Here is a 12,101-nt window from a genome sequence, read left to right as displayed (position 1 = left end):
GCTTTTTGCAAACTTTGAGGTTTCAAATAAATGTCTGTTGTTATTATATTATTATATATTTCAAGCTTAAATTTACCTCTTTGAAACTTTTCCCCATTGTTTCTATTTCTATCTGGGATGAAACAAAACAAGGTTAATCCCATATGGGAGATAACCCTTTATAGTTGAAATAGCTTTAGAATTAGTGGACCTAAGTTCAAATCTCAATTCTGTCCCATTTCCACAATGGCTGCCTATCTCTTTCTCTAACTTTATTAACCACAACTTGGATTAAGGAACAGATATCTTGATTATCAAGTTAATAAACTAACACAAAAATCAGAGAATTACCTTAATAGTCTGCATGATAGGACTCAAAAACATCTTGACAAGGTAAAACATTGGACCAATAAAATGAAATTTAATAGGAATAAATGTAAAGACTTCCACATGAGTTCAATGAATCAACTTTCAAAGTATTTAAATAAGAAATTATTACTAGATAGTACTTCATGTTCAAAAGATATAGGGTTAATGGATTGTCAGCTTGATATAAGTCAATAGTGTGATATGGCAATAAAGAAAATGAATGTGGCCCTTTGTTGCATTAAAAGAAGCAAATCACTTAAGTTCTATGACTTCATTTCTTCATCTGTAAAATGAAGGGCTTGTACCAGATGACCTCTGGAATCTTTTCTGGATGTAAATTTCTGATCTTATGGCCTTCCTTCACATGAAAACCATATATTCCAGGCCCTTCGATTTTTTAATGTGGATGCTGCCAGATCCTGGGTGATCCTTATTGTGGCTCCTTGATACTTGAATTGGGTTTTTCTAGCCGCTTGCAATATTTTTTCCTTCGTCTGAGGGTTCTGGCATTTGGCCACTATATTCCTTGGTGTTTTGATTTTAGGATCCCTTTCAGTGGGTGATCGATGAATCCTTTCAATGTTTATTTTTTCCTCTGTTCCTATGACTTCTGGGCAGTTCTCTTTGATAATTTCCTGGAAAATAGTGTCCAGGCTCTTTTTTTCATCATGTTTTTCTGGAAGTCCAATAATTCTCAGATTGTCTCTCCTGGATCTGTTTTCCAGGTCTGTTGTCTTCCCCAGAAGGTATTTCACATTCTTTTCCATTGTTTGATTTTTTTGGATTTGCTTGACTGATTCTTCTTGTCTCCTCGAGTCATTCAATTCCAATTGTTCAATTCTGATTTTCAGTGAAGTATTTTCTTCACTCACTTTTTTAAAATCTTTTTCTAATTGTCCCATTGAGTTCTTTTGTTCTGTGGAATTTTTTTCCATTTCGCCAATTTTGTTTTCCAGTTCACCAATCCTATTTTTCAAGGATTTTACTTCTTTATCCACTCTCTCTTTAACTGACTTCTCCAGGCTCTTTTGCCAAGCCTCCCTCTCCTTTTCCCAAGCTTCCCTCTGCTTTTCCCAAGCTTCCCTCTCCTTTTCCCAAGCCTCACTCTGCTTTCCCCATTTTTCTTCTAGCTCCCTTGTGAGAGCCTTTTAAATTACTTCTATGAAGTTCATCTGTGCTGAGGAACAGATGATCTCCTCCTTTGGGGATTCACCTGGGGACTGTCTGTTTTTAGTCTCCTCAGGATTTAGAGTCTGCTTTCTATCTATATAGAAGTTGTCAAGGGTTAAAGTCCTCTTCAGTTTCTTGCTCATTCTGTCTAATAATCAAAGACAAACTAGCAAAGAAAAACAGAAAAAACTGGAGTCTTTCTTTGGGGGAGGGGCTGGGTGTGTTACTGAACTTCCTCTACAGACTGCAGTGGGGGGGGCGGGGGGGGGCAGCAGTGAGGCACTAGCAGGACTGTGTTGCGCATGCGCTCTGAGATCCCAAAGCGTGCTGAGTCACTGTGGGGGGGGGGGGGGGGAAGGGGGGGACGGCCAGGTCCCGAGAGACTCCAGCTGTTTGGGGTTGTATTCTTCACCCCCGGTGTTTTTAGCTTCTCTGCTGGGCTGCTGACTTGCTGCCGGAGCAAAGTATCCAGTCCTGTAGCGAAGCTCTCCCCGCAGAGACGGCTGCGATCACTCCCCACCCCCTCTCCAGTCTGCTCCCGTGCTCTCACTGCCGCTGCCCGCCACCTGCACCCGATCTAAAACCGTCCCAGCCCTCCAGTAAAGACAGACCTTTCTTGGCGAATCTCAAGGATGGCTTCTCTTGGTAACTATATGTGGGGTTTTTTTTCAGTCAAGCATCAATTCAGAGGCTTGTAATGAAATGGATAGTGAGAGAAAGCGTGGAGCTACACAGCTGGGTGCCTCCTCTCCGCCATCTTAACCGGAAGTCCACATGAAAACCATATAAATATCTAAAATACATTTCCATTCCTTCCTTCCTCCTCCAAAAGTCTTTTCTTCTTGAGGCTAAACATAGCCAATTTCTTCAACCAGTCTTCACATGAATGAACTTATGGACTTCTACTATCATGGTTGTCTTCCTATATTCTTTCAAAAATATGATTCCTTGATTTGAACATAATACTACAGAAGTGGTATGTGGATAGTAGGCTTATTACCTGTGTGATCTTGGTTAAGTCATTTAAATTTCTCTGGGCCTTTATTTTCTCAATTATAAAATGGAGGAGTTGAACTAAATAATCTCAGAGGTCTCTTCCAATTCTAAATCTCTTTTAATGCAATATAAGATCACATTCACTTTCTTGACTATTGACTTACCCCTAGATCTTTTGTCACATGAACTGCTATCTAGCAATGTTTTTCTCATTAAATATTTTTAAATTGATTTCTTGAACTCATGTGGAATTTATCCCCATTAAGTTTCATTTTATTCAATTGGTCCAGTGTTCTACCCTGTTAAAATATTTTTAAATCCTATCATCCAGATTGTTAAGCCAAATCTCCAATTTTTGGCTTATCATATAATTTGATATGTCTTCTGTTCCTTAACAAGTGATTAATAAAAGCAGAAAAGGAGGTAGGCAACCATCATGGAGGTGGAATAAGCCTAAAGATAAACTAATAGTAGAGAATAAGCAGTATGACTGGATCTTCTTCAATATGGAAATTGCAGTCAAGGATTTATCAGCCACTCAGATGGACTAGAGCAGAGTTCTAGATCAGAGTTTCTACGGTACATGTTTACTACATTATGCTTCGTTATTATTATTATTATTATTTTTACACTTCATTATTATTAAACTTTAAGCTTATGACCATTCTTTCTCAAAGATGGTACATATAGGTGTGGGAGAGTGTATCCCAGGTAACTGGGAAGGGGAATATTATATAGCTACAATTTTTTGCCATGCAATTTTAGTAAATGCCTTTGCTAAGAGTTGTGTCTAATCAGGTGATTGTTAATGAGGACACTGGTGGGGACTCATGGGCTATATTTTTAGAAGCTTAATACCCACAAGACACTACTAGAACTTGAGATAGTAGCACTCTCTAAGTGCACAACCTACAACCAAAAGATGGGGAAGTAGCCCACAGGGTTACTATATAATATTATTCAACTTACTCATTTTATCTAGCTTGTTTTTGTTTTGTTTTAAATATGGAATGCCATTCCAGAGTCATATTCCAGTAATGGATCTCATCCCACCAAGTCTCTGAAATCTATGATTTCAAGTTTGTCTTCTTATTTTGAAGTCCCCAGCTTATCTTGCTAACAAGATATACATTCAAATCCTTAATTCTTCTTGTTAACAAAATGTAAAAACTGTATTTGGTGCATCTGTGTACAGGCATCTGAGATCTTTGCTTCTTATTACTGGTTCCTTTACTTGATTTAATCTCCTATGAATTTCTAGGTATCTCCACTGCCATTCTTCTTTTTACATAGCAGTTCTCTATAGTATCTAGATGGTAGATATGCATAACTACTTTTTTCCATCATCTTTACTTTTCAGTGTAAAGTCTTTTTTATTAAACTTGCAAGAAAAGAGACAAATCTATTCTTCCCAGTCTTTCCAGAAAGATATATTTCATACCTAACCAACAGCCTGTCATTTCTAAATTGTAAGCCATAGTTCAAAAATCCAAAACTCATTCTCAGACATTATATTCTTAATTAATTTATAATTCCTCCCCAAATCTGAATGTATTTTTTTAAACTCTTTGACTTAAGTGGGCAGTACTGATAATAAAGACCTGTGAAGGTCTTTAGGTTCCTTCCCCAGACTCTGTAATTGTCATCACTGCTATCTAAGCTACCTTCTGGCTTTATAATTTGTGCCCCGTTGAATGATTAGAAATGAGTAATAGTCACCAGGTTTAACAAATTAGGTTCTCTGTTATGACTTGGACACTTGCCCTAGGCAGAAGACCTATTGTTATCAGGTTAACAAATAATCAATTAGGTACCTTTCAGCAGGAATTTACTAATTATTACTACTTGCCTACTTCCTCTGAACCCTATGAGTGATTGCTCACCTGAGATCCTTATGCAGCTGCACTGTTTTTTGAAGTAGTTGCTTTCTTTTTACAGTTTTCTACTTTTTTAGGCAGAGCCTCATCTTTATTTCTTAGCTCCAGGTATTAGCTCCCTTTTCTTTTTAGTTAATGACATTCCATCCTCCAATCTCCTAACACATAGCAGGGCTCCCCTGTAACTTTAAAGATCTTTTCTCCTTTTTTTTTTTTTCTCACATTGAAGCCTTTCTTCTGTAATTTTTGATTTTTCTATTTTGGGGGATAACCCGGAGAACAGAGCTATTTCTCAAGCCTTTTTACTTTCTCTTCTAGACTGGAAATCAGCATTCATTTTAAGCATAGATAGCAGATGCTTGGCTGTAGCAGCACTGAAACTATTACACACTCGGTACAGGATTCTCCCTGTTCTCTATATTTGTTTGGGATCCTGTTTGTAATTATCATATCCAACCTAGCTAATACAAAACTATGTACCATGGACCTGCATCCAACCTATGTATTTTGTCTATGATATGCAGTCTTGACATTATAATATGTTTTATGAATTGCAAGTGATCTCTGGTCTATAGTATGTAATTTTAATATAGATGTTATTTCATATCATGTAATGAAACTAGAACTTGTATTCAGTATAATCTACAGAAACTTTAATTTTTTTTAAATAAGAAGAAAATATATACAAGTACAACCGAATAATAATATATTCCCCAGAATGCCTGAGCATAATCACTTGGAGAAATGTTCAGGACTTCATGTCCCATGAGGCAATGTACACAATTAGGAATTAGGGTAATAGTGGCAAGTATTATTCAGATGAGAGAAAAGAACTTTTAAAAAAAATTAGTGAGTTTAAAATTTTATTTATGTTTTGATCAATTAGCAAAAATTCACATTTTATCCCCTCTTACCAATTGATAAAGAAAAAAACAACAACCAAACTCCTGTTATAAGGGTGTATGGTCAAGCAAGACAAATTTCTGCATTGGCTACGTCCAAAAAATATGTTTCATTCTGCATTTTGTTATCATTCATCTCTCTGTCAGGGTATTAATTCTCTAGAAACAGGGTTGGTAATTATACTGATCAGAATTCCTAAGTCTTTCACAGTTATTTTTCTTTATACTATTGTTGTCTTTGTATATACTATTTTACTGGTTCTGCTTTTTTCACTCTGTATCAGCTCCCAAGTTTTTCTGAAACCTAAATAATTCCCTACAGCACAACAGCATTTCACCACATTTATATGTCATAATTTGTTCAGCAATCAACTTATGGCCATCTCCCCAGATTCTACTATAAATATTTCTGTACATTCTCAGAATTTAGTTCCTCAGGATTAAAATCTTAATTTGTTCTCTAATTTTTCCTTCTCCTTATTCCTCTTTGTCTTCTATTTCCCTGTTGAGGGAAATGTTTTTTCATAACCAACTCTGTCTGTGGGTTCTATTTTGACCACCAGAGATGAGAACCCTGACTTCTTCTTTTTTATATATAGAGTTCTACTTGTGCCCCTAATTATTTAATTTTTCTCTAACCTTAAGAGGATAGGGTTTAAATGAAAGTTTTTTTTTTTTTAACTAGTGTTAGAACCAGGGGAAAAGACCCAAGACCACAGTGATAGTATTAAGAATCCATGCCTGCCATAAGGTCCCTGAAGCTTCACAGACATCTGGGTGGAAGGAGAGTAACAGACACTAGCTGACAATCTTGTGAAAATTCAGAGGCTACAAGGTGAATTCTGTTCCCTATTCTTCATTCTTCATAATCAGAGTAATGAGTTTAGAGGGTCATGTTTACCAAACTACTCAGGGGGAAAAGGCTAAGATTGTACTTGCTGATGAATGTCAATGATACTGTCTTTGTTACTTGAATCATCTTTGCTTCTTTAAAAATTTCTTCTAATTACAATGAAATATTTTAGTGTTTCAATGCTGGATTTGTTAATATGGTAGATTATATTTTCAGAAGTTCATGATCTTTAGCTGAGTGATTAAGTGGATGACAAAAATGAATTCCCATTAAATGTCCCCACAGAGGCAGTGGTCAAAGGCAAAACAGACTTTTGAGAAGGGACAGGATGAAAAGAGAGAGAAGAAGAAGAAGAAATAGAAGAAAATGAAATGGAGGTAAATACACAGTAATCACAACTGTGGATGTGAATGGGATGAGCTAAATAAATGGAATATAAATCATAAAACAGAAGTGGATAACAGAAAGGATTAAAAAACAGAATCCAACAATATGTTGTTTACAGGAGACACATAAAGCAGAAAGATACACAGAGATAAAAATAAAGAACTGGAACAGAATCTGATATGCTTCAGCTAAAGTTAAAAAAAAAAGCAGGGATAGCAGCTATGATCTCAGACAAAGCAAAAGCAAAAATTAATACATTCTGGAGAACAATTTGGAATTAGATGGCTATAAGACTATATATACTCTTTGATCCAGCAATATCCCTACTAGAGCTGTATCCCAAAGAAATCAAAGATAAACCAAAAGGAATTACACATACAAAAATATTGATAGCAGCTTTTTGTGGTGACAAAAAAAAAAGGAAGTTGAGGGGAAACTCACGGAATGGAGAATTGCTGAATAAGTGGTAACATGTGATTGTGGTGGAGTACAATTGTGCTACAAGAAATGATGAGTGAGTTGGCTTCAGAAAAACATGATCAGCTGATGCAAAGTGAAGTGAAAAGACCTGATAGATCATTGTGCACAGTAAAAGCAATTTTGTAATGATCAACTGTGAAAGACTTGAATATTTGATCAATAAAATGATCTAAGATGAATCCAAAGGATTTATGAGGAAAAATGCTATCTACCTCCATGGAAGAACTGATGTGAAATCTAAGTATAAATTGAAGTATAATTCTCCCTTTATTTTCTTTTGCTTTTATTCACAAAAAGGATTCTACAGAGATGAAATGGGTCAGTTGTTATTGATGTCTCTTTTATATCCTATGGGGGCAGTATTAACACCCATTATTTCCCTAATTATTCAGCATCATTAATATATCTGAGAAGATGTTTCAATGATTTTAAAATTACATCATCTCCCACATAGATCTCTGTGTATATTTGATCTGGCCCAGTTATTGTTCTCAATTTTATTTTCTTTAATGCCATTTCTATTTCGTCATGAAACACACTGGAGATTGTGTTTTATAGATAGTATTATTATTGTTGATTCTTATCCCCATTTTATAAAAGAGGATACTGTGGCTTAGAGTTGCCTGTTGACACATATCCAGTAAGAGTCAAGAGACATCATTTGAACCCATCTCTTTCTTAACTCCAGGTCCAGTGTTCTATTACACTAGATTGCTTCTCAGACTGGGCAGCCTGTCAATTCCTTTACTTACCTCCTTGTAGCCAAAGACAATCCTGCCGTCGATGTGCAGAGCTGCCTGGAAGGTGAAGCTCCCTGTATTCTCATGGCCCTGGAGGTAGACATGATCCCACTGGACCACAAAAACTGTCCCTGAGGGAGAGGAGCAGACACCCCAGCTGAAAAGGGAAGGACAGATGGGGGTGGGGAGGCTGAGAGAGGGATCCTGTAGAGGGTATGGCCAACGTATACTGAGGACATAGAGTTCAGAGCCAATGGACCCTCTTTTTTAACAGATGAAGAAACAGACCAAGATATTTGCCTGAGATTACACAGATGAAAAGTGGCAAAGCTGTGATTTGAATCCCGATTTTCAGATACCAAATCTAACACTTAAAAAAAAAAATTATACTACTGGCTACAGATTGGGTCCCCAAGGAGTGAGTTAGGAATATATTGGAGCTAACCTGACTTTGTGAGAATCTATTGTTAAATTTTCCATTTGTACCTTGGAAATTGACAAATGCTATAAATCAAGGCCTCATTGATGATTTTATTGATTACATATTTTTAAGAAAGTGATGGAGACAATGTTAAGTCAGATTAAACTTAAAAGTGTGTCATATATAGAACTGGTATTAAACATTTACCAGCACATTCTGCCATGTCTTTTTTTTCACACCTATTCCCACCCACTGACATGAAAAGAAAAAAAAAACTGTATTCTCCTTGGAAAGACGCCCAGGAAATATTCTGGGGAAGAAAATAATTCTCTTAGTTGTGGAAATAGAGGCAAAGAGAGGGATGAGATAGCTTGAAAAGGAGTAGGGAATGGTGATGGGTCTTACAGTGCTCCCCACCTTGAAATGCTTTCTAATTTTCAGGGACAATCTAGGCAACTGGGGAGGCCAAGTAGGGAGTCTGCATGTCTCACCATTGTCAAAGTATGTGACTGTGGAATTTGGAGAGTATCCAGGGTTGAAGTTGGCCATCAGAGGTGCCACATACTGGGTGGCTGTGAGCATCCGATGGATGACATCCCCCATGAAGATGAAACCTATGGGAGGGAGAGGAAAGGAGGAAGAGGCTTCAGAAATAGATCAACCAGAGCTGGCTATTGTGAGAAATATTATTTTGTAATTTTGAAATAAATCCATAATTTGGTTTGATTATGGAGTTACCAACAAAAAACAATTTGTAACTGTATCATGGAAAATACTCAGTGTACTTTTTGATAAAAACAAAACAAAACAAAACATTTATTAAGCCTGTACTATGTGCCAAGCACAAATAAATCAACCAGAACTGGCTATTGGGAGAAATATTATTTTGTAATTTTGAAATAAATCCCTAATTTGCTTTGATTATGGAGTTAACAACATAAAACAATTTGTGTTTGTATCATGGAAAATACTCAGTGCACTTTTTGGTAAAAAAACAAAAAACAAAAACAAAAACAAAAACAAAAAAACCCAAAACATTTATTAAGCCTCTGCTTTGTGTCAAACACTGTGCTAAACACTGAGAATACAAAGAAATACTTCTCACAGGATAATTGTCAACTGACAGAGATAAAATGCAAATAAACAACTACATACAAACAACCTATAATACAGAATAAATAAGAAATAATCAATAGGGGGAAGGTGATAGAATTAAGAGATTGATAAAGGCTTCCGATATGAAGGTAGGATTTATTGTTCAGTAGTTTCAGTTGTGTGTCACTCTTTGTAATTCTATTCGGTATTTTCTTGGCAAAGATACTGAAGTGATTTGTCATTTCCTTTTCCAGTTTATTTTACAGATGAGGAAACTGAGGCAAATTGGGTTAAGCGACATTTCCAGGATCATACAACTAGTACCTATATTAGATCAGATTTGAATTCAGGAAGATGAGTCTTACTGACCTCAGACCTGGTGCTTGTGCACTATGGAATCTCCTGACTACCTGCCCAGGTGGGCTTTAAGATGGGACTCAAAAGAAGCCAAGCGAGTCAGGGGGCAGAGATGGGGGGGAAAGCTTTCCAAGAGACAGACTTGACTCATTGCAATTCACCTGACTTTTTAGTAGCCATAACCACTCTTTTCTTTTTCTTTAGGTAACTACTTATTTGTGTTATAGCTGTTAGTACTACCTTCCTCCTTTCCTCCTCCTAGATATGTGAGTTATATGTAACCCCATCTCTACTGGTCCAAAGCCTATAATTGGATGTAGAGTGGCTTCTAGAATTGCCTTGTTATATGGTCAGAAAAATGCTCACGAGGTGAGCTCCTGCCCTGAATCTGGATCTTATAGAAAAAAAGGTCTCTGAAGGCAGATTAAAACATATTTTTTTACATGATCATTGGGGGAATTTATTTTGCTTGACTATACATATTTGGTATAATGGTTTTCTTTTTTCTTTTTCAATAGGGAAAAGGAGATGAGAAAGAAAGAAGGTGAATTTTCATACAAGAAAGAAAGAGAAGGAGGGAGGGAGGAAGGAAGAAAGGAAGAAAAGAAGAAAGGAAGGAAGGAAGGAAAGAAGAAAGAAAGAAAGAAAAGGAGGAAGGGAGGGAGGGAGGAAGGAAGGAAGGAAGAAAGAAAGAAGGAAGGAAGGAAGAAAAGAAGGAAGGAAGGAAGAAAGAGAAAGAAAAAAGAAGGAAGGAAGGAAGGAAGGAAGGAAGAAAGAGAAAGAAAAAAGAAGGAAGGAAGGAAGGAAGGAAGGAAGGAAGGAAGGAAGGAAGGAAGAGAGGGAGGAAGAAAGAGAGGAAGGAAGGAAGGAAGAAAGGAAGGAAGGAAGGAAGGGAGGGAGGGAGGGAGGAAAGGGATCTCTAAGAGTCTGTCTCTGAGCAAATCCCAACTTTCTATTCCTGACAGATCTGGAATGGAGCATAGGGCACAGGTAAGATTCTATTCCCTACACTCAGATGATATGTGGGGAAGACTCCGGGGAAATAAGCAGAATATGGGTTTCTTATTTTTAATCCCATTCCTAACACAATAGAAGGCAGAAATTCAAAAGTCAAGGTTCCAGAGAAATAAACTGCTCTGTGGATTATACATGTTCCCTCTCTCCTCATTCCCATTCTCCCAACACTTCCCACCATATGCATGCACATAAATATATGGACTGCAAGGAGATCCAATCAGTCAGTACTTAAAAGAAAATAATTAAGCTATACACTGGAAGGTCAAATACTAAAGCTGAAACTTAAATACTTGGGCCACATAATGAGAGGACAGGATTCACTGGAAAAGACCCTAATGTTGGTTGGTTGGTTTGAAAGCAAAAGGAAAAAGGGATGGCAGAAAAGGAGATGGATAAATATTGTCATGGAAACTACAAACACAAACTTGTTCAGACTTCAAGTGGTACTGGAGAATAGAAAAGCTTGGTGTACTACGATATATGGGGGTCACAAAGATATATGGACAGAACTGAACAACAAAAAAAATATATAGTCAGACATGGACACTAATATCCAAACATAGAAACATACAAAAAGCAACTCTTTCTCAGAACTCTGAACATCAGAGTGCTACTCTGAGAATCCACCTCCCTCCTTTTGTCCCTCCCTCCCTCTCTCATTCCTTTTCTTTCTGTCCCTCATTCTCTTTGGAGAATCATGTCACTGAAGGAACCAAGCTTGCACCCTCCCCTCCTCTGAAGACCTATTATAGTGCCTCTTCAGGGAAAGTCCCTAGGGATAGGCTAAAGAACCCCAGTCCCCATAGCCCACCATCTCCTGGCTGCTCCCAGTCACAGCCTTACCTCCGGTTGCTATGGTGATCTGCCGCAGATGATGGCCATAGAATGGGAAATCAAAGGACAGGACCACTCTCTGTGGAGAATGGGGGATGGGGGAGAGAAACACAGAGAGAAAACCAGCATGGATACTCTGAACAAAGAAAAAGACCAAAAGGTTCCAACTGCCCCAAATCCCATCTAACCTTCAGAGGCAGGGACTGCAGCCTCTCAATAGTTGGGCAGGAGCATCCCTGTGTTGCCTGGCCATTGGCAGGGATAAGGGAGGAATATTCAAGCCATTATTGTCCCTCTGTGACAGACCAAATAGCACCAGAGTCTATCCTAGCTCCCTAATATGCTGGTGGAAACACTGTTCTCTCTACTACCCAGTGGTAAAGAAAGATAAACAGGATTCACTGACTAATTGTCAAATCCCCGAGCAAGGTACTCAGATGTTGCTTCTAAACTTGCTAGGTGACCTTGGCTAAGCCACTTTACCATTTTTCATTTTCAGTCTGTAAAATGAGGATAACAGTGCCTGTGCAACTGAGCTGAATTAAGGAGTGAAATTGTGGTTGTTATGAGGAAAGTGCTTTGTAAAGCCCTGTTGTCACCATCATGTTTACAGAATAAAGTTGG

The 12,101-nt window shown here is 37.6% G+C and overlaps 1 protein-coding gene and 1 long non-coding RNA gene across 2 annotated transcripts in view; one reads left to right on the top strand and one right to left on the bottom strand.

Annotated features, from left to right (window-relative positions):
• Positions 1 to 7,759, top strand: part of LOC127560230 (uncharacterized) — a 39,151-nt gene extending 31,392 nt beyond the window's left edge. The window contains exon 3 of the long non-coding RNA XR_007953286.1: positions 6,432 to 7,759. This is a non-coding gene — a long non-coding RNA (uncharacterized LOC127560230). The remainder of the gene's footprint in view (positions 1 to 6,431) is intronic.
• PLXDC1 (plexin domain containing 1) overlaps positions 1 to 12,101 on the bottom strand; it is a 106,021-nt gene that overhangs the window by 57,726 nt on the left and 36,194 nt on the right. The window contains exons 4-6 of the mRNA XM_051994642.1: positions 11,487 to 11,556; positions 8,666 to 8,788; positions 7,766 to 7,884 (exon numbers count right to left, since the gene is read on the bottom strand). Coding sequence (XP_051850602.1) covers positions 7,766 to 7,884; positions 8,666 to 8,788; positions 11,487 to 11,556 — 312 coding nt within the window. The remainder of the gene's footprint in view (positions 1 to 7,765; positions 7,885 to 8,665; positions 8,789 to 11,486; positions 11,557 to 12,101) is intronic.

Source organism: Antechinus flavipes, chromosome 4 (genome assembly GCF_016432865.1).
Source record: "Antechinus flavipes isolate AdamAnt ecotype Samford, QLD, Australia chromosome 4, AdamAnt_v2, whole genome shotgun sequence".
Taxonomy (NCBI): Eukaryota; Metazoa; Chordata; class Mammalia; order Dasyuromorphia; family Dasyuridae; genus Antechinus; species Antechinus flavipes.
This window is presented reverse-complemented; position numbering and strand designations above follow the sequence as displayed.